General features: G+C 53.9%; 2 protein-coding genes across 9 annotated transcripts; both read right to left on the reverse strand.

Annotated features, from left to right (window-relative positions):
• Positions 1 to 10,439: 10,439 nt before the first annotated feature.
• LAT (linker for activation of T cells) lies at positions 10,440 to 16,372 on the reverse strand. 4 transcript variants are annotated; one of them, XM_023192962.1, is made up of 12 exons: positions 15,870 to 16,372; positions 15,647 to 15,674; positions 15,510 to 15,544; positions 15,181 to 15,262; positions 14,973 to 15,034; positions 14,850 to 14,879; positions 14,699 to 14,762; positions 14,520 to 14,614; positions 11,664 to 11,726; positions 11,414 to 11,479; positions 11,233 to 11,320; positions 10,440 to 11,070 (listed from the first exon to the last, which is right to left on the reverse strand). In XM_023192962.1, the coding sequence occupies exons 1-11, from the start codon at positions 15,967 to 15,969 to the stop codon at positions 11,241 to 11,243; spliced, it is 705 nt and encodes a 234-aa protein (XP_023048730.1). In that variant the 5' UTR covers positions 15,970 to 16,372; the 3' UTR covers positions 10,440 to 11,070; positions 11,233 to 11,240. The 4 variants fall into 4 exon arrangements, with proteins under 4 accessions (XP_023048730.1, XP_023048729.1, XP_023048728.1 ...); XM_023192961.1 differs by having other exon boundaries at positions 14,973 to 15,037; XM_023192960.1 differs by having other exon boundaries at positions 14,699 to 14,879.
• A 345-nt stretch (positions 16,373 to 16,717) lies between these two features.
• SPNS1 (sphingolipid transporter 1 (putative)) lies at positions 16,718 to 26,578 on the reverse strand. Of its 5 annotated transcripts, XM_023192957.2 has the most exons (13): positions 26,407 to 26,566; positions 25,879 to 26,170; positions 25,711 to 25,776; positions 23,236 to 23,372; positions 21,967 to 22,118; positions 21,802 to 21,868; positions 19,794 to 19,939; positions 19,350 to 19,505; positions 18,869 to 19,058; positions 18,496 to 18,561; positions 18,128 to 18,226; positions 17,442 to 17,613; positions 16,851 to 17,194 (listed from the first exon to the last, which is right to left on the reverse strand). In XM_023192957.2, the coding sequence occupies exons 1-13, from the start codon at positions 26,488 to 26,490 to the stop codon at positions 17,100 to 17,102; spliced, it is 1,722 nt and encodes a 573-aa protein (XP_023048725.1). In that variant the 5' UTR covers positions 26,491 to 26,566; the 3' UTR covers positions 16,851 to 17,099. The 5 variants fall into 5 exon arrangements, with proteins under 5 accessions (XP_023048722.1, XP_023048723.1, XP_023048724.1 ...); XM_023192954.3 differs by lacking the exon at positions 17,442 to 17,613 and having other exon boundaries at positions 16,718 to 17,194; positions 26,407 to 26,573; XM_023192955.3 differs by lacking the exon at positions 17,442 to 17,613 and having other exon boundaries at positions 16,718 to 17,194; positions 25,879 to 26,186; positions 26,407 to 26,542.
• Between the last annotated feature and the right edge of the window lie 452 nt (positions 26,579 to 27,030).

Below are 27,030 nucleotides of genomic sequence, written 5' to 3' on the forward strand. Positions count from 1 at the left end.
TTGTTTTTGAGATGGAGTCTTGCTCTGTCACCCAGGCTGGAATGCAGAGGCATGATCTTGGCTCACTGCAACCTTCACCTCCTGAGTTCAGGGATTCTCTTGCCTCAGCCTCCTGAGTAGCTGGAATTACAGGCATCTGACACCATGCCTAGCCAGTTTTTGTATTTTTAGTAGAGATGGGGGTCTTACCATGTTGGCCAGGCTGGTCTCGAACTACTGACCTCAGCTGATCTGCCCGCCTTGGCCTCTCAAAGTGCTGGGATTACAGGTGTGAGCCGCCACGCCCAGACTGAAATTTTTTTTTCTTTTTTCTTTTTCTTTTTTTGTTTTTTGAGACAGAGTATCACCCTTGTCGCCCAGTCTGGAGTGCAATGGCACGATCTTGGCTCACTGCAACCTCTGCCTCCCAGGTTCAAGTGATTCTCCTGCCTCAGCCTCCTGAGTAGCTGGGATTACAGGCGCCCGCCACCAAACACAGCTAATTTTTTAATTTTTAGTACAGACAGGCTTTCACCATTTGGCCAGGCTGGTCTCGAACTCCTGGCCTCAGGTGATACACCTGCCTTAGCCTCCCAAGTGCTGAGATGACAGGCATGAGCCACCGTACCCGGCCTGAATATTTTTTTTTTAATTAGAATCTCTGGGCCCCCAGGGATTACATCAGCAGCCCAAGATGCCCTGATAGTGGTTGGAATGTGGTGGAAATAAGAGTATCTATGGTTATCATTTAGGAATATTTTTCTACAAGTGACAGAAAATCTGGCCGAAGTTGGCCTGGGCACAGAGAGGGGCCTTCAATTGTGTCATCAAAGAGAAATTGTTTCCAGTGGGCCAGGTGCGGTGGCTCTCACCTGTAATCCTAGCACTTTGGGAGGCCGAGGCGGGCGGATCACGAGCTCAAGAGTTCGAGACCAGCCTGGCCAATATGGTGAAACCCCACCTCTACTAAAAAAAAAAATTACAAAAATTAGCCAGTCGTGGTGGCACACCCCTGTAGTCGCAGCTACTCGGGAGGCTGAGGGAGGAGAATCGCTTGCCAGGAGGCAGAGGTTGCCATGAACCAAGATCACACCACTGACTCCAGCCTGGGCAACAAGAGTGAAACTCCATCTCAAAATAATAAAAAATTAAAAATAACTTAAAAAAAAGATCCTGAAGTCAGATAAATTTGGGAAATAAGAGATTACGCAAAAAGAAATAAAGACACACGTCACGGGATTCCTCAATGCTGTTGACTCTGAGAGGGGCTATTATGCCCAGGTGCAGTGGCTTACACCTGTAATCCCAGCGCTTTGGGAGGCTGAGGCAGGAAGATTGCTTGAGCCCAGGCATTAAAGACCAGCCTGGGCAACATAGCGAGACCTCGTCTGTATAAAAAATTTAAAAATAAATAAATAAAGAATGCTGCTTTTCTCAAACTCTTCTGACCCTGAAGCGTTTCTTGAGAAGTTCCTCACGGGACTCATGGGCCACACAATGCATTTTGGGAAAAACTGCCCTCAAAACAACACAGTGAGTCAGAGCTATTGAAGTCACTGTGACTGCCTTGTTGGCAGCTGCCCTCCTCACCATGTCAGAGCCCCAGCTGCCATTCTCTGCCTTCCTTTGCCTGAGAGCTTGCCCTGGCCACTAGAGCCCACTATGCCTGTGTGAGTGGCAGGCCAGAAGTTTGAAGAATTAACACCCCCCATCCAACCCCAGGAGCAGCCCTCAACTAGTGACTTCCAGAAGAGGAAGTATAAATACCCCAGCTCCCTCCTCCAAGCAGGAGGACTCCACACCAGCCCCCAGTGTTCCCTGCAGCCCTGGACTCTAGTTGCCCACAGTAGTATCTGGCTTTATAATGCACTCTTTGTTGGTGGCCTTCTATTTCCTGTTTCAGTTCCCCACCCACTACCATTGTTTTCTGGGACCACCTCCCAAATAAACCACTTGCACTGGGACCCTCATCTCAAGGTCTGCTTCTGGGAGACCGCCAAATCAAGATGGCTGTTACTGCCTAATAGTTTTTACCAGCATACAGATGTCTCCCCAAAGCAATTCCAGAAAAAAGCTTTCTCTCTCATCACTAAAGCTACATTTTCTATATAACACCAGAGTTAAAGAAAAATATATATCTGGGTTGGGCACAATGGCTCACACCTGTTATCCCAGCACTTTGGGAAACCGAGGCAAGAGGATCACCTGAACCCAAGAGTTCAAGACCAGCCTGTGCAACATAGTGAGCACCGATTTCTATTAAAAACACTTAAAATTATCCAAGTGTGGTGGTGCTCACCTCTAGTCCCAGCTACTCAGGAGGCTGAGGCGGGAGGATCACTTGAGCTCAAGAGTTCGAGGCTGCAGGAAGCTATGATCTTGCCACTGCACTCCAGCCTGGGTGACAGAGGGAGACCCCATCTCAAAAAAAAAAAAAAAAGAAGGAAGGAAGGGAGGGAGGGAGAGAGGGAGAGAGGGAAAGAAGAAAGAGGAAGAAAGAAAAAAGAAGAAAAAAGAGGAAGGAAGGAAAGGAGGGAGGGAGGGAGGGAAGGGAGGGGAGGGGAGGGGAGGGAGGGGAGGGGAGGGGAGGGAGGGAGAGAGGGAGGGAGAGAGAGAGGGAGGAAGGGCAGGAGAAAGAGAGAAGAGAAGAAAGGGAGAAAGGGAGAAAAAAGGGAGAAAGGGAGAAAGAGAAAGGAAAAGGGAAGGGAAGGGAGGTCTCTTTCTGCTCTGCAGCTTCCATCTGTAGGGAGTCTCCCCACCGACCATCCCAGTGAGCCAAGAAATCTCAAGCCCAGTCCCGGAGATCTCATTGCAGTGCTTGCTCTGTTTGTTCTGCCTGGTTCATTGGCTGATGAAAGCCACATCCCCTGTCTGGGTCCAAGAAACACAGCTGGGAAACTGCTTAGCACCTTGAAGAAGGCCCCCACACCCCTCCACCAAGGCAACAACCAGAGTCACGTGGGCCCTCCCTGTGTGGCACAGCCCACCGTGCTCCCATGACTCCACCTCCCAAACATCTCCTGATTCTACCCCTCCTCTCCATGGCCCCTGCCCCTTCGTTAACCAGCCCACCACCTTGTCTCACTGTTTATTCCAGCATGGATTATTCCACAGTCTCCCTGCCTGTAGTCTAACCACTCTTTCCATCCATCCTCCACATGAACCAAGCCAGGGATATTTGCGAGACCCAAATCTCATGTTATCCTCTGCTCCAAAGCCTCCAGGGCAGCTCACGGGTCTCGGGATAGAGTTTGTTTTCTGTTTTTTGTTTTTGTTTTTCTGAGACAGAGTCACTCTTTCACCCAGACTTGGGTGCAATGGCACAATCATAGCTCATTGCAGTCTTCAACTCTCAGGCTTAAGAGAGCCTCCTGCCTCAGTTTCCCAAAGTGGTGCTTTCTCGAACCCCATAACATGGGAACTTCTCTCAATTCCTCAAACACACTGCAGGGCCTTTGGGGATGTACTTCCTAAGTCCTGGAATGCCATATGCGATGTATCCACTTGGCACAAACCAGCTAGTGACGCCTGGCCCACTGTTCACCGTCTCCTAAAGCTGTTTATGCCCCACCCTTCCACCCCAGTTCATTCCCTCCTTGGGCCTTGATCTCGCTTGGTTATTATGAAATCATTCAGATCTGCAAACACTTAAAGAAAACTGTGTTTTGGCCAGGCGCGGTGGCTCACGCCTGGAATTCCAGCACTTTGGGGGGCTGAGGCAGGCAGATCACGAGGTAAGGAGTCTGAGACCAGCCTGGCCAACATGGTGAAACCCCGTCTCTACTACAAATATAACCAAATACAAAAATTAGCCGGGTGTGATGGCAGGCGCCTGTAATCCCAGCTACTCGGGAGGCTGAGGCAGGAGAATCGCTTGAACTCGGGAAGCGGAGGTTGCAGTGAGCCGGGACAACGCTACTGCACTCCAGGCTGGGCTACAGAGCGAGACTCCATTTCAAAAAAAAGAGAGAGAGAGAGAGAAGACTGTGTCTGGCCGGGCACAGTGGCTCACGCCTGGAATCCTGGCAATTTTGGAGGCCAAGGCAGGTGGATTGCTTGAGCTCAGGAGTTCAAGACCAGCCTGGGCAATATGGTGAGACCCCACCTTTACGGAAAATACAAAAAAATTAAGTGGGCATGGTGGGCCGGGCGCGGTGGCTCAAGCCTGTAATCCCAGCACTTTGGGAGGCTGAGACGAGCGGATCACGAGGTCAGGAGATCGAAACCATCCTGGCCTACACGGTGAAACCTCGTCTCTACTAAAAAATACAAAAAACTAGCCGGGCGAGGTGGCGGGCGCCTGTAGTCCCAGCTTCTCGGGAGGCTGAGGCAGGAGAATGGCGTCAACCCGGGAGGCGGAGCTTGCAGTGAGCTGAGATCCGGTCACTGTACTCCAGCCTGGGCGACAGAGCGAGACTCCGTCTCAAAAAAAAAAAAAAAAAAAAGAAGTGGGCATGGTGGTGCATGCCTGTAGTCCCTGCTACTTGGGCTGAGGTGGAAGGATCACTTGAGCCTGAGAGGTGGAGGTTGCTGTGAGCCAAGATTGTGCCACTGCTCTCCAGCCTGGGCCACAGAATGAGACCCTGTCTCAAAATAATAATAATAATAATAATGCGACTGGGCACGGCGGCTTATGCCTATAATCCCAGCACTTTGGAAGGCCAAAGCCAGTGGATCACTGGAGGCCAGGAGTTCGAGACCAGCATGGCCAACATAGTGAAACCTCATCTCTACTAAAAATGCAAAAATTAACCTGGCATGGTGGTGCACACCTGTGACCCCAGCTACTCAGGAGGCTGAGGCATGAGAATCGTTTGAACCCAGAAGGCAGAGTTTGCAGTGAGCCGAGATCATGCCACTGCACTCCAGCCTGGATGACAGAATGATTCTGTCTCAAAAAAAAAAAAAAAAAAAAAAGAATAGGACATTGTACATCTCACTGAAGGCTTCCTCGAACTCGTCCCCAGTCTCCTGCCTCTGCCTCCACCCAGGGTGACCACTGTCCTGAATTGGGAATTCCTCACTCCTACGCCTGTCTTGATACTTTTTTCTTTTTTTGAGATGGAGTTTTGCTCTTGTTGCCCAGGCTGGAGTACAATGGCACCATCTCAGCTCACTGCAACCTCCACCTTCTGGGTGCAAGCAATTCTCCTGCCTCAGCCTCCTGAGTAGCTGGGATTACAGGCATGTGCCACCACCCCTGGCTAATTTTGTATTTTAAGTAGAGACAGGGTTTCTCCATGTTGCTCAGGCTGGTCTTGAACTCCTGACCTCAGGTGATCTACCTGCCTCGGCCTCCCAAAGTGCTGGGATTACAGGCATGAGCCAACTCTGGCGCCTGGCGCTATCTTGATACTTTTACATGGATGCACATCCCTAAACAATATACAGCATTTGCACATAGGGTTTTTTGTTTTTTGGTTTTTTTTGAGACAGCTCTTTCGCCCAGGCTGCACGTAAATGGTTGTGTGTGTGTGTGTATATATATATATACACACACGTATATATATGTATATATGTGTATATATGTGTATGTGTGTGTATATGTGTTATATATATAATATATAATATGTATATATAGACATACATACAACCCGCCTCAGCCTCCCAAAGTGCTGGAATTACACGCATGAGCCACCATGCCCGGCCACACTGTGACTTCTCTGTCTGCTCTTAAGTGGTGGGTGTCTAAGCTGTCTCCAGCTGCAGTCGTTACAATGCTGCACTGCCAGAGTCTGCTCGTACGTGACACTTTGGCCCATGTGCTGGAGTTGGTAGAGGTTTATAACCAGGAATCTTTTTTTTTTTTGAGATGGAGTCTCACCCTGTTGCCCAGGCTGGAGTGCAGTAGTGCAATCTTGGCTTACTGCAACCTCCACCTCCTGGGTTCAACCCTATATATGTATAGGATTTCACTATGTTGCCCAGACTGGTCTTGAACTTCTGGACTCAAATGATCCTCTCACCTTGGCCTCTCAAAGTGCTGGGATTACAGGCGTGAGCCACCACGCCCTGCCTCATGTACATGTTTTTAACTTTACATGCGTGACTTGCTTTGTGTGTTTTGTTTGCTATGTGTGATATCACCACAATCTGTTGGTGATATCCATCAGTGGTGATGGGCCTGGCTGCAGTTCCTTCATTTTTTTAAAATTTTTTTTTTTGAGACAGAGTCTCTATCACCCAGGCTGGAGTGCAGTGGCACAATCTCAGCTCACTGCAACCTTTGCCTCCCGGGTTTAGCGATTCTTCTCCCTCATTCACCCAAGTAGCTAGGAAAACAGGCGTGCACCACCACGTCCAGCTAATTTTTGTAATTTTAGTAGAGATGGGGTTTCGCCATGTTAACCAGGCTGGTCTCAAACTCCTAACCTCAGGTGATCCGCCCGCCTCGGCCTCCCAAAGTACTGGGATTATAGGCGTGAGTCACTGTGCCCGGCCTGCAGTTCCCTCATTTTATCAGCTGCCGGGCAGCTGTCATCTGACTGTACTGCGATTTCTTTCTTTCCTTCTTTCTCTTTCTCTTTCTTTCTTTCTTTCTTTCTTTCTTTCTTTTTCTTTCTTTCTCTTTCTTTCTTTCTCTCCCTCTCTCTCTCTCTCTCTTTCCTTCCTTCCTTCTTTCTTTCTTTTTTTTTTTTTGAGATAGAGTTTCCCTCTTGTCGCCCAGGCTGGAGTGCAATGGCACAGTCTTGGCTCACTTACAACCTCCACCTCCCAGGTTCAAGCAATTCTCCTGCCTCAGCCTTCCGAGTAGCTCAGACTACAGGCTCCCGCCACCATGCCCAGCTAATTTTTGTATTTTTAGTAGAGACTGGGTTCCATTATGTTGGCCAGGCTGGTCTTGAACTCCTGACCTCAGGTGATCCACCCACCTCGGCCTCCCAAAGTGCTGGGATTACAGATGTGAGCCACCGTGCCTGGCCACACTGGGACTTCTCTGTCTGCTCTTAAAGAGTGGGTGTCTAAGCTGTCTCCAGCTGCAGTCGTTACAATGCTGCACTGCCACAGTCTGCTTGTACCTGCCACTTTGGCCCATGTGCTGGAGTTGGTAAAGGTTTATAACCAGGAATTTTTTTCTTGAGACAGAGTCTCGCTTTGTCGCCCAGGCTGGAGAAAAGTGGTGCACTCTTGGCTCACTGCAACCTCCGCCTCCTGGGTTCAAGTGATTCTCTTGCCTCAGCCTCCCAAGTAACTGGGATTACAGGCGCTTGCCACCAAGCCCAGCTAGTTTTTGTATTTTTAGTAGAGTCAGGGTTTCACCATGTTGGCCAAACTCCTGACCTCAGGTGATCCGCCCACCTCGGCCTCCCAAAGTGCTGGGGTTACAGGCGTGAACCACTGAGCCCAGCCTGGAGTTGGTGAAGGTTTACACCCAGGAATTTGTTAGGTAAAGGGAGACACATGGCTTCAGCTTTGCCAGATGTTGCCAGATTGGTTACACTAACAGCCCTTGTTAGTCAACTGTTCTTCGTCTATCAGCCCAGGCACAAAGGTGCCTCTACTCATGTCTATTTCTTCCAAAGAAAAGGATTTAACTCCACGTGTTGATGGCCAGACTGTCCAATCCCCTTCCCAGACCCTCCCACCATCTTCTCCAACTTCGCCTTTTCTAAGCTTCCCCATTCAGGGCAGTCAGCACTTTATATAATAATCAGAACAAGGCTGGGCGCGGTGGCTCACGCCTGTAATCCCAGCACTTTGGGAGGCTGACGCAGGTGGATCACCTGAGGTCAGGAGTTTGAGACCAGCCTGGCCAACATGGTGAAGCCCCGTCTCTACTAAAAATATAAAAATTAGCTGAGTGTGGTGGCAGGTGTCTGGCGCCTGTAATCCCAGCTACTTGGGAGGCTGAGGCAGGAGAATCACTTGAACCCAGGAGATGGAGGTTGCAGTGAGCTGAGATCATGCCACTGCACTCCAGCCTGGGCACCAAAGCGAGACTCCATCTCAAAAAAAAAAAGAAAAGAAGAAGAAGAAGAAGATTGTTTCTGGCCAGGCACAGCGGCCCACGCTTGGAATGCCGGCAGTTTTGGAGGCCAAGGCAAGCAGATTGCTTGAGCTCAGGAGTTCGAGACCAGCCTGGGCAACACGGTGAGCCTCCGCCTCTACAGAAAATACAATTAGGTGGGCATGGTGGTGCATGCCTGTAGTCCCCACTGCTTGGGCTTAGGTGGAAGGATCGCTTGAGCCTGAGAGGCGGAGGTTGCTGTAAGCCGAGATTGTGCCACTGCACTCCAGCCTGGGCCACAGAATGAGACTCTGTCTCAAAACAATAACAATGATAATGATAATCCCAGCTACTTGGGAGGCTGAGGCAGGAGAATCGCTTCAACCCAGGAGACGGAGGTTGCAGTGAGCCGAGATTGCGCCACTGCACTCCAGCCTGGGCGACCAGAGCAAAACTCCGTCTCAAGAAAATCATCATCATCATCATCATCATCATCATCATCATCATCATCATCATCAGAACGAGGAGGCTGCCAGTCAGAGCAGCAGTGACCTGATGGGACCCACAGCCACAGATCTAATCCCAGCTGTACCTCTTCAGCTGTGTGCCTTGGGCAAGTCACCTCACCTCTCTGAGCCTGTGTTTCCTCTCCTGCATAATGGGGACACTAAACTGTAACTGACAATAGAGGGGTTATGATGACTGCATGTAATGAGCATGGCAATGCAATGGGCGCTCCCTGAGGAGTCGCTGTCACAGGCATGCGCCACTGCACCTGGCTGACCTTGAACGGAGCCGCCGTTATTACCTTTGGAATCCATAGAGAACCACAAACAACTTTTCATCATAGAACAACTTTGGCTGTAGTGACAGATACCCCAAGTAAAGCTGGTTGAAGAAAAACTGCCATTATAGGCCCACGCAGTGCCTCAGGTATGTCCAGATCCAGGAGTCTTTTTTTTTTTCTTTTGAGACGGTCTTGCTCTGTCTTCCAGGCTGGAGTGCAGTGGCGCCATCTCGGCTCACTGCAACCTCCACCTCCCAGGTTCAAGCGGTTCTCCTTCCTCAGCCTCCTGAGTAGCTGGGATTACAGGCACACGCCACCACACCTGGCTAATTTTTGTATTTTTAGTAGCGATGAGGTTTCATCATGTTGGCCAGGCTGGTCTTGAGCTACTGACCTCAGGTGATCCACCTGCCTCGGCCTCCCAAAATGCTGGGATTACAGGTGGGAGCCACCACACCGGGCCCAGTTCCAGGAATTCTAATGACACCGTTAGGAAGCTGGCTCTGTCCCTCTCCAGGCCACTCTCTCCTCCACGTTGACTTCATTCCTAGGTAGGCTCTCCAAGTGGTGGCTCCAGGCCTGCATCCGTCCAGCTTAATCACTGCCCGGAAGAGATGGAGCTTCTCCTGCCCAGCACTTCCCACCTGGATCCCAGGGCTGCTCCTCATTGGCCCAGGCCGGGTCACATGCCCATACCTGAGCCAATCGCAATGGTCAGGGAAAGGATGGTGACCTTGGCCCAGGTCTAGGTCATGTGTTCAACAATCTCCAGGCCAGATGCGATCATTCACCTTAAATCCCAGGGGGACACTGAGCACAGTGGCTCATGCCTGTGATCCCAGCACTTTGGGAGGCCAAGGCAGGAGGCTCACTTGAGCTCAGGAGTTCAAGACCAGCCCGGGCAACACAGTGAGACCCCCATCTCTCCAAAAAATAAAACATTAGCCAGACATGGGGGCGTGCGTCTGTAGTCTCAGCTACTCAGGAAGCTGAGCTAGGAGGGTCACTTGAGCCCAGGAGTTCAAGGCTGCACTGAGGCACGATTGCATTACCGCATTCCAGCCTGGGCGACAGAGTGAGACCTCATTTCCAAAAAAGAAAAAACAGGCCAGGTGCGGTGGCTCACCCCTGTAATCCCAGCACTTTGGGAGGCCGAAGCGGGTGGGATCACCTGAGGTCAGGAGTTTGAGACCAGCCTGGCCAACATGCTGAAACCCATCTCTACTAAAAATACAAAAATTAGCTGGGTGTGGTAGTGGGGGTCTGTAATCCCAGCTACTCAGGAGGCTGAGGCGAGAGAATTGCTTGAACCCAGGAGGTAGAGGTTGCAGTGAGCCAAGATCGTGCCACTGCACTCCAGCCGGGGTGACAGAGGGAGACCCCCATTTAAAAAAAAAAAAAAAAATTCTAAAACTACATGAAATGAGACTGGGAAGGGAGTGAATCGTGGAGGAAAACCAGGATGAAATTCCCAAAATAGGGGAAATGGATCCCGGTCAAGTAAAGGCAATAGATGCTCACCATGCCCTTGCTCCACAAGACAAGGTTCACAGACCAGCAGTATCAGAATCACACAGGAGCGGCTCAGAAATGCAAAGTCTCAGGCCACGTCCTAGGCGAACTGAGTCAGAACCCGCCCCACAGTCAAGTCTGCTGGTGAGTCACCTACCCATCAAAGTCTCAAAAGTGCTGTGCTGCATATTAACTTTTTCAGTTGCTTAGACGATCTTTTAAGTTCTGTTTTATTGAGAACCACAAAAGGTAAGAACTAAGAGAGTCCTCCCAGGTCATCAGGTCCTATCCCTTGGTCTACGGATGGCGAAGCCATTGTCACAGCCAGCGGCTGCCACGTCCTGGGACTGTCTCATGGGGCGATGTGTCCTGAGCCTCAGCAGTGCCAGCCCAGGTCAGAAGGCGTCATTCAGAAGGGGGGTGTCCCAGCCACTGTCTGCTGTCACTCACAGCACCTGGCTGAGCCCCCATGAAGGATGGAGACCCACAGACACACACACAGACAGAGACACACACACAGACATCTCCAAATCTCTGATTCAGACTTGCACACGGGCACACACAGATGCACGCTCAACACAGACACACGCAGGCCTTTATTCTATTACACAGAGTAGGGCTGGGGCCAGGGCAGGTCATTGTTGTCAGGCTGCGTCAGAAGGTGCAGAGCGTTCGGGGCACACAGGCCGAACCGCAAAGTGGTAATAAGTTACGGGGGGATTTCTCAGGCTGTTGTCAGGCTGGAGCAAGGGCAGGATGCCATGTGAGGACCCCAGAGCCACTTCCAGCTGTCCAGCTCCAGCCGTCCCAGACAAGCTTGGTTCCAGGACAGACTTGGCCTCCACTGAAACAGGGCAGGGAGGGATACGGATCAGGAGGCTGATGGGGATCTGCAGGTACCCAGAGACAGAGGAACAAGCCGGAGGTAGGGTTGGGCAGGGGTCCTGGAGGGAGGGAATAGAGCCTGCGGGCCCAGGGCAGGGTGGGGACAGGGCAGGCCTCTCACCCAGGCCCTCAGTTCAGCTCCTGCAGATTCTCGTAATCGGGAGCCCCCTCTTCCTCCACTTCCTCCGCCTTCTGGGAACTCAAGGCGGCTGTAGGGGAGGGGAGGTTGGTTTCCAGCTTGCAAGCTGTCCCCGCAAGCCCAAGGCAGCTACCCCAGCTCCTGCCCCTCCCACAGCACACACCAGGCTCAGTCTTAGCCGCTCCAGGATGCAGCTCCTGGGACACATTCACATACTCCCGGCTGCCATCTGTGGAGACAGATCAGAAGGAGGGGCAGCCATGCAAAGGGGTCAGGAGGGCAAGAGAGCAGGGGGAGGCCCAGACAGAGGGGGCAGAGGGTGTGGGCAGTCCCAGGGTGGGGTCTGCTCACACTGAAAGCATGGTGGGGCGGCGGGGTGCAGGGGCAGGCACCGAGGAGCACCGGTCACTCACCTAGAGACGCTTCTGCGCTCTCCCCGCTCTCCGGAACGTTCACGTAATCATCAATGGACTCCACTGTGGGAAAGCCAGCCCCACCTCAGCACTGTGACCAGAGACCCTTGGCCACAGGTTCCCAGAGAACCCCCAACCTCAGTCATGCAGAGCTCCCCAACGGTAGACCCCAGAGGCTCCCCACACAGCCACCCCCATTAGCCCCACAGAATGGAGAGAGGGCACTCCAGGCTGGCAAGGATGGTGTTGGTGATGGTGATGGTGGCCTAGCCAAGGGCGAGGGCTGTGGAGAGTGGGGGAGGAGGTCCACTTGACCGGGACTGAGGAGGGTTCACGAAGGGTCAGGCCCCAGCACAGCCCCTAGGCTGGGGAACAGGGACGGAGTACGGCTCAGAGCAGTAGGAGTTTGGTGGCGTGTGTGGAGCGGACATGACACACTTGGCCCAGCAGTGACCCCCTCCTCCCTGACCCCCATCCCCGCCCGCCCCCTGCCAGCCACTGCCTGTGTCCCACTCCCATGTCAGCCCCTCATGGCGCCTGTCACCATCCATGTTATTTGGGGGTTTTTTGTTTGTTTTTGTTTTTCTTGAGACAGGGTCTCGCTCTGTTGCCCAGGCTGGAATGCAGTGGTGTAATCTCGGCTCACCACAACCTTGACCTCCCGGACTCAGATGATCTTCCCACCTCAGCTCCTACCAGGCTAGGCTAAATTTTGGATTTTTTGTAGAGACAGGGTCTCCTTATGCTGCCCAGGCTGGTCTTGAACTCCTGGGTTCAAGTGACCCACCCGCCTCAGCCTCCCAAAGGCCTGGGATCACAGGTATCGGCTACCATGCCTGGTTATTTGGGTCTTTTATTTTGTTTATTTATTTGTTTTTGAGATGGAGTCTCCCTCTGTCACCCAGAGGGCTGGAGGGCAGTGGTGTGATCTCGGCTCACTGCAACCTCTGCCTCCCGGTTCAAGCAATTCTCCTGCCTCAGCCTCCTGAGTAGCTGGGATTACAGGTGCCCGCCACCACGCCCTGCTAATTTTGGTATTTTTAGTCGAGACGGGGTTTCACCGTGTTGGCCAGGTCGGTCTTGAACTCCTGACCTCAGGTGATCCACCCACCTCCCAAAATGCTGGGATTACAGGCGTGAGCCACCACGCCCAGCCTATTTGGTTCTTTTATGTGTTTCATGTTTGTTTTTGAAGACCGCCCCGGTTCAATCCCAGCTCCAGTACTAACCAATCACATAACCTCAGCCAAGGGACCTTACCTCTCTATGCCCTAGTTTTCTCCTTTGTAAAATAGGGCCTGTGACACAACAGTGCTGTTAAACAGATAAACCCAGCATCACACAAAGGGGGACAACTGGAGCACAGGAGGACGAGGGAAGGCCCGGGAGCTCCAGGGCGTTGAGGTTAGTGAGTGAACACATGTCAGACTCTTAGCAAGGCATGCAGGAGGCCCTCGGTGAATCTTAGCTATTTTATCTTTTTTTTTTTTTTAAACACAAGGTCTCACTCTGTTACCCAGGCTGGAGTACAGTGGCATGATCTCGGCTCACTGCAACTTCCTCCTCCCGGGCTCAGGTAATCTGCCCATCTCAGCCTCCTGAGCAGCTGGGACTACAGGCATGTGCCACCACGCTTGGTTAATTTTTTTTAATGTTTTGTAAAGATGAGGTTTCACCATGTTGCTCAGGCTGGTCTTGAACTCCTGGACTCAAGCAATCCTCCTGCCTCGGCCTCCCAAAGTGCTGGGATTACGGGAGTGAGCCACCATGCCCAGCCAGCTATTTTATCAGGACAGTCTGCCTCTTTAACTGTTACATCCATAGCATTAGCCCAGCAGAGGCATGCAGTAAACGCTGAATGAATGGAATGAAAGAAAAGAAAGAAAAGAAAAGAAAAGAAAGAAAGAAAGAAAGAAAGAAAGAAAGAAAGAAAGAAAGAAAGAAAGAAAGAAAGAAAGAAAGAAAGGAAGGAAGGAAGGAAAGAAGGAAGGAAGGAAGGAAGGAAGGAAGGAAGGAAGAAAGAAAGAAAGAAAGAAAGAAAAGAAGTACTTGGATAGACAGTCTGGAGCTCAGGAGAGAGCAAACTGGGAATTTGGATGGCAAACAAAGCCAGGGTGTAGAAGTGATAGCCAGGACAAGTACACACAGAGTGAGCAAAGCAACAGAAATCTAAAGAATGTCAGATATTGGGGAAAGCCCAGAGGATGTGACCAGGCAGGATGAGACCATAAGGAAGGGTGAAAAGCAGCTCAAAGGAAATAGGGCAGTGCAGGAAGCAGAAGAAAACTGACAAACACACACAGACACACAAGACAGCCTCTAATTAATATCCTTAGAGATGTACAAGATGGTATTGCCTCCGTGAAACAAGAACAGAGGCTATAAAAAAAGAACAGTCAGAGAACAAGAGCTTCTGGATAGCAGAAATAAAATTGCAGTGTAAGGGTTGAAGAATAAAGTCAAGGAAATTTCCCAGATGATAAAAGGAAAGGACACAGAGATAGGAAAGAAGAGAGAGAAAGTTAAGAAAATCAGAACAGGGCCGGGCATGGTGGCTCACACCTGTAATCCCAGCACTTTGGGAGGCCAAAGTGGGAGGATTACTTGAGCCCACGAGTTTAAGGCCAGCCTGGGCAACACAGCAAGACCCTGTCTCTACAGAAAAATGTTTTAAATAAGCTAGGTGTGGTGGCATGCGCCTGTGATCTCAGCTACTTGGGAGGCTGAGGCCGAGTAGCCTACTTGGGAGGATCACTGGAGCCTAGGAGTTCAAGGCTGCAGCAAGCTACGATGGCACCACTGCACTCCAGCCTATCACTAAAAAAATTAAATAATAAAAACAAATGCCTGACTCACTGGAGAAGGCACTGTCTCGGAGGCCAGGGGTGCTGAGTGCAGGAGCTGATGGGGCGGCAGTGCTAGCGGCCGGAGTGCTGTCGGGAAGCACCACCCTGAAAGGAAGTGAAAAGGGCCGGTGAGCGAGGGGGGATGCACAGCCTTAGCCCTAACCTCCCACCTCCCACCTGGCCACTCACAGGTAGCCTGGATTGTGATAGTCGTCCTCATCCTCATCCTCATCCGCATCCTCACAGGCTGGTTCTGGGGGTAACGACACAGGGGTCAGCCTAGCCCAGGATGGGCCCCAGCCTCCCCACCCAACCCGGGCACCTCGGATCCCAGACGCACCCTCATTCTCGTAGCTCGCCACACTGTTGGCTTCAAAGAGAGGGCGAGAGGGAGACTGAGTCAGCTTAGGCCAGGCCTATCTTCTGCCCAGCCCCGGCCTCCTGAGTGCTTCCCCACACTTACCACCATCGGAATCCCGCCTGGAAGATGGCGTCCGGTGGGAGCCCCCAAGGGGCTGTGGGGATCTTCTGGGAGTCAAAGGTGAGGGGTCATGCCTGAGGTGGGACTCAGGGGGCAACAGCACTTGCAAAAGGGAAAGGGGCCCCCAATCCAAAAAAGTGAGGGGGTGGAGAGTAGAGTTTGGAAGGATAAGGGCTGAGCAGCTACTCACGGGATGGGGAGCAGGTCTGGCTGGTTCAGGGGTGGGTAGGAGGTGACAGGCGGGTAGGCAGGTGGCCAGGGGGCGACTGTGTCTGAGGACACAGAACCAAGTTGAAAGAAGGACTCCAGACATCGTCAAGGCCTCAAAGAACAGACTAAGCCCCTGAAACCCCCGCACCCTGGACAGGCCTGGGGGAGCCATCTCCCCTCCTCCCAGCTCAGGTCAAGGCCATGTGGGCAGCCCCAGGGCAGTGGGGGAAGGCTGGAGGTTCACGCTCGCTCCCACACCAGGGAACCCTCTTCCTGGAACCTGAGGTAGGGGATCCTCCTTGTACTCACGAGGCCGTTTGATCTGGATGCCCCTTGGATACAAACTGGTAAAGGAGACACAGCTTGGGGATGGGGCTGGGAGAAGCCCCAGCCCTGCCCCGCCATGGGGTGTGGAGGGAGACCCAGGGCGGCCAGGACGGACTCACCTATCTGAGGATGCGCTGTCGTAGGAGCCTGGGAAAGACAGGGCTGGTGAGGCAGGAACAGGGGGTGCTTAGGGCAGAAGGTGCTGGGGTCCAGGGACTCTCAGACATGCTGGGATCAGGACGGAGGCAGGGACAGAGCCAGGACAGACACAGGAGCTGGGAGTGGATGAGGATCCCGTCGGTGTGCCTGGGCCCCAGGAACCCCCACCAGTTTGCCACTCACCTGGCAATCTGTGGCAGTGCACACACAGTGCCATCAACATGGCCAGAATGGGCAGCAGCAGGAGCCCCAGCACGCAGGGGACAAGGATGGCCTCCTCCATCTGCAGGGGAGCTCAGAGCAGGCCGGCTGCACCCCCAGGCCCCTCAAGGGCAAAGCCAAGGCCAGACAAAGACGGGGTGAGGACCGGGTGAGGACCAGGCCCAGCAGGGGGCAGGGGGAAGGTAGGCACCAGGTGATGGGGGAGCCCAGGAGGAGGCGGCTGTGCCCTCCCCAGGGCTCCCGGGATGGGTCCCCTCTTTTACTGGGCTGAGTGGGCGTCCAGCTGGCTGTGGAAAGTCCCTGCTCCCAGGGTGGTCAGACCAGGGCCTGGGCTGAAGTCGGGGGATCCAGCCACCCCTGCGTCCCAGCCCTACCTGCCCCTCCTCGGCGCCCGCCTCTCCCTGTGCCCGCCCTCCCACCCGCGTGCGGCAGGAAGCTGTGGTGAGCGCCGGGCGAGGGCAGGAAATCATCGAGCTCTCAGCCGGCTGCACCCGCCCCCTTCCCACCCCACCCCACCAGTGGGGAGGGGGCAGGAGGAGGCCCGGGAGCCACCCCAGGCACTCACCAAGGGTCTGCTGGCCCCCCTGGATGGGGACAGCCACCTGCCAGCTGGCAGTCATGGCCTTTACATCCAGGACCCAGGGAGGCAGCAAGCAGGGAGGCCCTGACAGTGGGAATTCTGGGGTACAAAGGGCAGCGCCCACCCCCACCTCAGCCAGGCCTGTGGGGCAAGGGACAGGCTCCAGAGAAGCAGGGGCGTGACTCATAGTCACACTGAGCCAGCTCACTGGGAGGAGAGCAGTCGCCCATCTCAGTCACCCAGCCTAGAAGGGCAGAGACTCACCCAGAGCCCCAAGGAATGACCCACAGTCTTCGGGAGCCCTGGGGTGAAGACGGGGTGCAAGATCAGAGGCCACCCAGAGAAAGACGAGAGCAGGCACCTGGGGTCTGGCTACAAATTTTATTCCGTTACAAATAGCACCGAGCCCCTGGGGCTGCCCCTGTGGAGGGGGATCCCCCTCCTGGACCCCCACCTCCTCCCTTGAGCTGCCCATGTAGTGTCTGGGAGCTGGGACATGGCCCAGGGTCCCTCTGGAAGCTGGGCCAGGACAAGAGGTTAGGCCCAGGCCCTTCGTGGGGTGGGCCCAGGGCCAGCCGCGGCAGAGGTGCAGGCAGGTGAGCGGCGGCCTCTCAGATGAGCACGCTGGCCACGGGCACGCGGGTGGAGCGGCCCCGCTGGGGCACCACAATCTGGTCGTCTGTGGGCCCTGCTTCATGCAGCAGGCCTGCGGGGGGAGGGTCAGAGCCAGGGTGAGCTGGATGGACAGACAGACAAAGCCAGAGAAGGGCAAACAGGCAGCGGGAAATGGATGGGGCAGTCACAGAGCCACCCGAGGGGTGGATGCAGACTGAAGGCCAAACAAGGCGAGAGCTGTGCACTGAGCTGCCAGGTGCACAGGAGTGGGCAGACAGATGGACGGACAGACAGACAGGCAGATCAAGAAGCTGGCCCGGGCACAGCTCCTAACTGACCCTGCATGTGCAGCTGCGCCCGCCGGCGGTCACCCTCAATGAAGATGGCGGTGCCCAGGAAGGCTGCGCCACCCAGTGCCCCGACAAACGCGCAGAGCATGAGCGAGAACTGCAGAGCCCGGAACTCGGACAAGAAGGAGGGGGGCCAGTTCCGGCGCAGGCGGTCAGAGATCTGCAGGGAGAGGAGACGGGAAAGCCTGGGAAGTCAGCCTCACAGATGAGCCAGGGAGGGCGCGCCCCTGAGCTCCAGGGAGAAAGACAAATGGAGCCCAGGAAAGGGAAGGAGGTCTGAGCCAGACGCAGTGGCTCATGCCTATCATCCCAGCTACTCGGGAAGCTGAGGTAGGAGGATCACTTGAGCCCAGGAGGTCAAGGCTGCAGTGAGCCGTGATCGTGCCACTACACTGCAGCCTGGGCAACAGAGTGAGGTCTTGTCTCAGGAAAAAAAGAAAAAAGAAAGGAGGAGTTTGGACCACCAGGGTGAGGTCCCTGGCCTTACTGGTAGAAATATTCAAAGACAAAATCTTTCTCCTCCAGTTGACAATGGAAGGTGAGAAGTGCCCAGCGCACAGGACACAGACACTTCACTAGGGCCAGGCTGTCTGATCCAGCCCAGGCTCAGGCCAGCAGCCAGGTCTGGAAATGTAAGTTCCCCTACCCTGTGCCAGCCAAGAAACAATGCTCACCAGGCCAATGAGGTAGGGGCTCCCAGCGTCACCCAGCAGGTGGGACAGCACGATCTGGAAGGCCTCGGCGGTGGAGCGTCGGGTAGGGATCACCACGTACTGTGGAGGAGTTGGTGGAGCTCAGTGGGTGCTCTGGGCTCCAGGGGGCAGGAGGCAGGGGGCCAGGAGACCACCAAGGGTCCGCCTCGGCCGGGGTCAGAGGCGTGCCTGGGGTTGAGGTCACAGGGCAGGCCAGGGGTCTGCCACAGATGTTATTTTTTGTAGAAGGTAGGTTGAGGCTGGGCTTTGAGGGGTAAAGGCAACACTCCTGACCCCAACCCTGCTCTCATCAGCCTCTGGGCTGACACTGGAGCTGCCCAGCGACTCACCAGCAGAATGTCAGCCACGATGGCCCAGTTCATGGACAAGAGGGTCTCTCCAATGAAGATGAAAATCTGTGGAGAGAGGGTGAGGGGTTCACGGCAGTAAGGGCAAACACATGGAAAGCTGACCATGTCCCAGCTCATCTATTAACTAATTTAATCCTCACAACACCCCAGTGAGACAGGTGCTACTGATATTCCCATTTTATACATGACGAAACTGAACACAGAGAGGTTAAGTTACTTGTCCAATGTCACACAGCTGGGAAGGCCAGAGCTGTGATTCAAAACCAGGCATTCCACCTCGAGTGGCCATTACACTGACTGCTCCTCCACCCTGGACCCACTCCATCCCCCTTGACACCTGCTGGCTACTCACATAAGTGGCCACGATGCTACCACGGGCGCAGGCAAGGGACAGGAAGAGGAAGGGTGCAGAGCCCAGGAGGCCAGCGGCACAGACCAGGGGATCAGCCCGAGGATTGGAGTGGCGGAGCCGGCGGCTGATCTCCACGCCCAGGCCCACGCCCAGGACTCCGGTCAGGCAGGTGATGAGCCCAAAGATGAGACTGAGGGTGAGGGAAGGGAATGGGGGTTTGTCTCTCTGCCTGCCAAGCCCCCTACGCTGTCCATCCTAGCCACCCTCACAACCAAGGTCCCTACAGACACATGGTTCACACAGCCCTAAGTGGCAGACATCATCCCATCACTTATTTGCCAGACCAGGAAATGGGAGATTCCAGGAGAGCAGGCAGCTTGTGAAGTCAGGAGTCAAACTCCCTGCCTGGGTCTGAGCCACAGATGCTCTTCACTCCAGCCCTGCCACCCGCAGGCCCCCCGGCATAGCCCCATCTGGGCACCTGTCAGAGGAAGAGCAGGAGTCTCCAGGAAGGCAGGGTGGGGTCTCCCCAAGGACCACGCGGGAACGCAGCAGGAATGCCGGAGCCCACAGAGCCAGGGAGCCCGTGACAAAGGCCACAGCAGTGAAGCCCAGGGAAGACAGGACGAAACTAGGACTGCAGATAGTTGGGAGGGAGAGAGTAAGACCCCACGGAGGTGTCGAGGGCGGAGGGGACCTCTCTTCTCCCTTCCTGGCTTATTTTAGTAAGGTCACACCACCACGTGCAGCGGCGGTTCTGGCTCCCAGGATCTGGGCCTGTAATTCAAGCAGCTGCCACAAGGGGGCAGTAGCGACCGAATTCCTGGCCTTGGGGTGTGGCCAGGAACAGGAACATTCCCACTTAAACTTCAAACCAGACGCCAGGGGAGCCTCAGATGGTGGTCTAGGGTGGGAATAAACTCACTTTCTTGCCAGAGCCCTCAGATCTGCCCACCACGAGGTGGGGTTCAGGGGTGGCGAATCTGAGTGGCGCTCCACAGCTCCCCTTGGCGGCTCCCGCACTACCAGGAACAGCAGCAGAACGGCCACCACTCCTAGACCCGGTGTCACCTGGGAGACAGAGGGCTTCAGGATAGGCACAGGCAGAGACACACTTAAGCCCTGGGCTGGGGGAAAGTGTGGGGTGCAATAACTCCAGCCTGAGACCTAAAATACCCAGTTAAGTACCTGTTCCAAGAAGCCAAACCTGCAATTTGGGGGAAGGGGGCTGCCACTAGAGTCCACCCTATTTTTGCAAGCCTAGCTTTGCTTCCTTTTTGGTAATTTTCTTGTGGGAAACCAGTACCCCTACTTCTCTCAATCCACTTGGTTTAAATAGGTTCCCAGGCTTGGCCAAAAAGAAGACTGTTAACCACCCCAGCCTCGGTGACAGATTCTGCAGAGGGCACGTGACACATGTTCATCTAGTCAGACACTATCCTGGAAACATGGCCCCAGGGTCCAAGGTGCCAATGTTGCTAAATGGAAAGATAATCATCTGGAGCTCTCACATCCTTAAGAATGATGTTAACACAGAGGAAAGTAAAGCTCAGAAGAGAAGGGCAGAGTAGGAGCCCTGGATCCAGCTTTACCTGACTGAAACTCACCTGGGACTTTCAGGAAAAAAAGTCAAGACAGCCCCTTTAGGGGGCTTACAGTTTTACAATGGGCTTCCGTCACCTACACGCAAGAATTCTGTCTAGCATATGGCTTCCAGGTAAGGACAGCCAACCTCCTGCAGGCTCAGCAGAATGAGTGCTGCCTCAAAAAAGGGGTGCTTGGAGCCAGGCGCATGGCTCACACCCGTAAGCCCAGCACTTTAGGAGGCCGAAGCAAGAGGATTGCTTGAGGCCAGGAGTTCAAGACCAACCTTGAACTGGGCAACATACAAAGACTCCGTCTCTATAACAAAAAAAAAATATGCGTGTGTGTGTGTGTGTGTGTGTGTGCAATGACATGATCTCTGCTCACTACAACTTCTGCCTCCCGGGTTGAAGTGATTCTCCTGCCTCAGCCTCCCGAGTAGCTGGGATTACAGGCATGCATCACCATGCCCGGCTAAATTATGCATTTTTAGTAGAGACAGGATTTCGCCATGTTGGTCAAGCTGGCCTCAAACTCAGGTGATCCACCCACCTCAGCCTCCCAAAGTGCTGGGATTACAGGCGCAAGCCACTACACCTGGCAAAATTTTTTTTTTGAGACGGAGTCTCGCACTGTCGCCCAGGCTAGAGTGCAGTGGCGCAATCTCAGCTCGCTGCAACCTCTGCCTTCTGGGTTCAAGTGATTCTACTGCCTCAGCCCCCCGAGTAGCTGGGATTACAGGCATGCACTACCACACCCAGCTAATTTTTGTATTTTTAGTAGAGACAAGAGTTTCACCGTGTTGGCTAGGCTGGTCTTGAATTCCTGACCTCAAGTGATCCACCTGCCTCAGCCTCCCAAAGTGCTGGGATAGAGGTGTTAGTCACCACACCCAGCCTACAAAAAGAAAAAGTTTTTTTAATTAGCCAGGCATAGTGGCAGGCACCTATAGTCCCAGCTACTTGGGTGGCTGAAGTGGGAGGATCACTTGAGCTCAGGAGTTCCAGGCTGCAGTGAGCTATGATTGCACCACTGCACTGCAGCCTGGATGACACAACAAGACCCTGTCTCTTAAAAGAAAAATGTAGCCGGGCGAGGTGGCGGGCACCTGTAGTCCCAGCTACTCGGGAGGCTGAGGCAGGAGAATGGTGTAAACCCGGGAGGCGGAGCTTGCAGTGAGCTGAGATCCGGCCATTGCACTCCAGCCCGGGCGACAGAGCGAGACTCCGTCTCAAAAAAAAAAAAAAAAAAAAAAAAAGAAAAATGGACAGTGGGAAGGGGTCCGAAGGTAGGAAACAGGGATCAGTGAGAATGTCACTAACCTACCCCCAGGCCAAGACCAGACTCACCCTCAGAGCCCAGTGCCAGTCCCCAGCCATATCCTTCACTTTGGAGCCTGCAATGTAGCCCAGACCACTATGGGAGGGAGAGAGAGGAAAAAGGGGGGACAGCCAGTCAGTCCAGTCCCCCACGCCAGGCCCTTCTGCCTTCCCCCAGGCCCCAGGCCTGCTCACCTGCCCACCGGAATGGCAAAGTAGAAGATGCTGAGCATCCGGCTCCGCTGGTCGGCCACAAAGAGGTCGGCAATGAGAGTGGGCGCAATGGTGGAATAACTGGCCTCCCCGACCCCCACCAGGCCCCGGGTCAGGAGGAGCAGCCAGAAATGCTGGGGAGAGAGACCAGGGAGAGGTGGCACCCCAGCCTGCAGCCAGCCTCCGGGCTACCTCACCAGCCCGCTCCCAAGAGGCAGCAGGAATGGCGGGAGATGCCTGGGTTTTAGAATCACACAGACCTGAGCTTGCATCCTGGCTCCACCACTGACTAGCTGCGATTTGGGGAAAATAACTTAACCTCTCTGAGCCTCAGTTTCCTCATCTGCAAAAGGAGGATAACAACAACTTTTCACAGAGCTATTGCAAAGACTAGAAAATAAAAGGTCTAAATAAGACAACCCCTGCTTGCCTGGTAGGGGAAAGTTTTTTAATTTTTTTTAAATGAATAATGACCTTAGATGGGAGTTTATGTGTCTACCAAAGACACCTGAAGCTAAGGACGGGTCCAGTCACCCAAGGAAAGTACGTAGGTTCTGGGGCTGAGGATAGAGTTCCGGGATGGAGTGAGAACAGGCAGAGGAGACTTCAAAGGAACAAAGAAGCAACAGCCAGGGAGGCAGGAGGAAAACCAGAAAAGTGTAGCATCGCAAAGGTAGGAGAGAGTTTCAGGAAGGAAGAATGGGTCAATAGCGCCAGAAGCTCTCAGGAGACCTAGCACGAACAGGACTAGGAAGTTGGAGCTGTGTTTAGCAACCAGGAGGCCACTGTTGACTTTGGCAAGAGCAGGGTCCATGGAGTGGTGGGAGTAGAAGTTAGCGGCAGCGCTCGAGGGGTGAGCAGGCGTGAGGAAGTGCAGGCAGAGTGACGGCATCTCTCTGGCCGCTCTTTCACCCACACTGGCGCCATGCTCTTAGGGCCCTTCAGGAAGTCTGATCAGGAAGGAGAGGAGGGAGAGAGGGCAGGCCAGGTAGGGTTTGGAGTGTTTAGGTATGGAGTAGAAGGAGTCAGTGGTCAAGGGAAGAGGGGATGATGGACAGAGAACGCTCTGGAAGAAAAGGGGAGAGGATGGGGTGGGGCAGGTTAACTCAGGCAAGGAAGGGTATAAAATGTCATGGACCAGGGAAACTGCAGGAGTCCCTGAGGCCCAGTCTGCCATGGCTCCAAGGAGCAGCAGCAGAGACTGACAGGGAGTGGGTGTGGGCAGAAGCGGGGGCCAGCTTGGGGCCTCACCTCTCCAGGGATGAAGGATGACCCCAGTGTCACCAGGGACCAGAAGGCAATGCCCCCGCACATGAGATACTTCCGATTGTACCTGTCACCCAGGTAGCCAAACACAGGTGCCAACACCATGTAACTGGAGATGAACACTAGGGGGAAGGAGAGAGTCACAGCTCAGTCCAGGTACCCCTACCTCCCACTCCCACCCCAGCTGGAACCACTAAAGCACAAGAGATGCCCACCTTCTCCTCACGGAATTCACAACACCCCCACATCCCAGCCTGAAGCCCATCAGAGCTTCCTGCCAGGCGGACACTCCAGCTCCATCCTGAACACGTTTCCAAATTTCCCATTGTACAATGGATGGTCCCACTACTTGTCAGTTCCTCCCACCTAGCCAAGACAAGCTCCAAACTCCATATATACCATGGCTCACAATGCCCCCGTCCGATCTAGCCCCTCCTACCTCTCCAAACTCATGGTCAGCCTTTTTCCCTTCCTCTCTCTGCATCCCAATGGCCCAATTGTCAAGGTCAATACCACTAGGGGTTTGCACACCTGCTGTCTCCTCTATCTAGGACATTCTCTCCTCTCCCCTGAAACTTCACAGAGCATAGTTCCTTCAGGTTCCAGCTCAGACACTTGCCCAGGGCCAAGGGTCAAGCATGCCCAGGTGAGCATACATCCAGTCCCTGACTCTCACATTTACTGTTTTGTTTTTTTTAGACAAAGTCTTGCTCTGTTGCCAAGCTGGAGTGCTGTGGCGTGATCTCGGCTCACTGCAACCTCCACCTCCTGGGTTCAAGTAATTCTCCTGCCTCAGCCTCCCAAGCAGCTGGGACTACAGGGGCATGCCACCAGGCCCAGCTAATTTTTGTATTTTTAGTAGAGATGATGTTTCACCATGTTGGTCAGGATGGTCTCAGTCTCCTGATCTCATGATCCGCCAGCCTCAGCCTCCCAAAGTGCTGAGATTACAGGCATGAGCCACAGTGCCTGGACTATTTTCTGTTACATAACACCTATCCCTATGGGAAAACTGTCCCACTTTAGTTTAGGGTTTTACTGACTATTGCTCCCTCATGCATAGCATACCATCAGCTCCCAAGGCAAGGTCCTTGCCTGTATTGGCCATGACTGTGTTTCTTTCACTCACTTAACCCACAGCCTAGTACAAAATAGGTGCTCAATAAGCATGTGCTAAATTAAAAAGTGAATAAATGCGACTGCCTAGAAAGAGCTGCTGCTCTAACTTAACACCTCTTCAGAGATTTGAAGACCTTGCCCTATGATCCCATTCTCATTGCTCCAGACTTCGCCTCAAATACCTCCAGTTCCTCACTGGCCTGGAGTAAAGAAAAGAACACTGCAAGACCTGGTTTCAAATTCCTGTTCCGCCTCCAACTGGTAGTGTGACTCTGGGCAAGTCTTAACTCTTCTCCAAGCCTCAGTTTCTTTATAAGCTGTAGATATCACTACCTACTTCCTCTATAAAATAGGAACAATAACACCTATTTTTGGCTGATGGAAGGATTAAAAGACAAGGAGCGTAAAAGTTCTTAGCGAAGTCCTACAGATGTAATCATCACTTCCTCCAGGCCTGGCACACAATGAGTACTCAGAAATGGTTGAGAAATGAATGAAGGAAGGAAGGAAGAAAAGGAGGGCTTGACTCTAGCTTTGCCTCTCCCACAAGCCCCAGAGTTGTGAACAAGTAAAACACACCTCTCCCCATTCCAGACACCCTCTCCTGCCTTTATTTATTTATTTATGAGATGGAGTCTCGCTCTGTCATCCAGGCTGGAGTGCAGTGGTGCGATCTAGGCTCACTGCAACCTCTGCCTCCTGGGTTCAAGTAATTCTCTTGCCTCAGCCTCCCAAGTAGCTGGGATTACAGGCGCCTGCCACCAAGCCTGGCTAATTTTTGTATTTTTAGTAGAGATGGGGTTTCATCATGTTGGCCAGGCTGGTCTTGAACTCCTAACTTCAAGTGATCCACTCATCTTGGCCTCCCAAAGTGCTGGGACTACAACCGTGAGTCACCGCACCCTACCCTCCTGCCATTATTTACTGGGTGTCTACCATCTGCCAAACACTGCACTAGGCCCTTCACAGGCAATCTTTCAGTTAATCTTCACATCAGTCCTAAAAGATGATTTGTGTTATTACTCATTCCATCTTATAGACAAGGAAAATGAGGCTTAGAGAGGTTGAGTGCCTTGCCTACCATCACACAAGAAGTGGAAGAGCTGAGATTTAAACCCAGGTCTGTCTTCACCTGGGTAAAGTTATACTTAGTTATACTAAACTGACTCCCTCTTTAAATGTAGTGCCCCGGCTGACCCCTGAGCGACATCAGGGCCATCACCTCCCCTCACTGGCCACAAAACCTCCATTAATGAGCCCCCAGGCAGGAAAGCATGTGGTCCCAGTTGGGACAGAACAGAAAGAGGAGCGGCTGTGTGACCAGGAGGTGTCTCCACTCACCGGTCTGGATAAGCCCAGAGCTACTGTCCCCGATGTTGAAGAACTGCTCGATATCGGGAAGGACGCCTGAGAAGGAAAAAATTCAGGATGGTCCGGCAAAGCAGCGCCACCCTCGGGACCCTGGCTCCCCTCTCCTAGACTACCTTCCTCCCAGAAGTGAGTCCCTACCAGCCACGGTGAAGCGGTCCATGTAGTTCAGGAGATTGATGTAGCACAGCACCGCCACTATGAGAGCCGAATGGCCGGGAGACAGGCCGGTGATGCGCTGCAGCCCCTCCTGGTCCGGGACCTCGGGCTCCTCGGACTTCGGGTTCCCCATGGACCCTGGCAACCCCGGGTTGCCAGGCACTGGCCCGTCGTCCGGGTCATCCGCCTGGCTGAGGAAGGGCGCGGTGTCGGACCCGGCCATGGTCCCGGGGGGCCGCGCCCGCCCGCGCTCCGGTCCCACCGACGATCCCACCTGCGAGGGGAGGAGGCTGGAGAAAGGAGGAAGACTGACCCCAGGCGAGGGAAGTGCGCCCAGAGACGGGGAGCTTGCCCCGAAGCACAGAGCACGACTGAGAAGGGACCCGGGCCCTGTCACGCCTCCCCGTCTCAGTAGACACACAGCGCGGAGGGGACGTGCGGAATACACGTGATGTTGGGGACAGGAGCGGGCTGAAAAGGGCACGATCCTGCGCTGAGGCCACCCCTCACCCGGGATAGGAGCCCGCTGCACTTGCTGTCGCTCAGCCCCGGCGCTGCACCACGGCAGCCGCCATGTTGCTCAAAGCCGGTCATGTGACGCGGGAGCCGGGTGGAGGGGTCCCCACGGGCAAGCGCTCGACACGTGACCTGCCATCTGACTACGGAAGCTTCTTGGGCGTTCTGCCCGGGCTCACACGTCCTGTGACGGCCGACCGGTCGCCGGAGTAAGCAGGAGTCTTCCCAGATCCTGCGGTCCCTGGAGCGTCAAAAAGGGCGTGTCGGTGACTTGGTGGAGTCGCCTGCCCTTCCGAATTTCAGCTGTCTTATCTGGAACCCCCACGTGGCAGACTCTTTCTTCATCAAACGGGATAATGGGGTCTCAAAAGGTTTTGGAAGCAGTAGATACCTCTAAAAGCCAAGGAGTAGCCCTAGTTTCTCGGGAACCATCCTCTCTTCCTCCCAGGGTCTGGTTGGAGGCTTTTTACGCTCAGTAAAGGATGGATGGATGGATAGATGGATGGATGGATGAAGCTTGAGCAGCGCGATGGATGGAGGGATGGAGGGATGGAGGGACGGACGGAGCTGAGCAGCGCCCCGCCCTTTGTTGAGATCCTCCAACCCTGCTAGCCTTGT

This window comes from Piliocolobus tephrosceles, chromosome 17, assembly GCF_002776525.5.
Source record: "Piliocolobus tephrosceles isolate RC106 chromosome 17, ASM277652v3, whole genome shotgun sequence".
In the NCBI taxonomy this organism is placed as follows: domain Eukaryota; kingdom Metazoa; phylum Chordata; class Mammalia; order Primates; family Cercopithecidae; genus Piliocolobus; species Piliocolobus tephrosceles.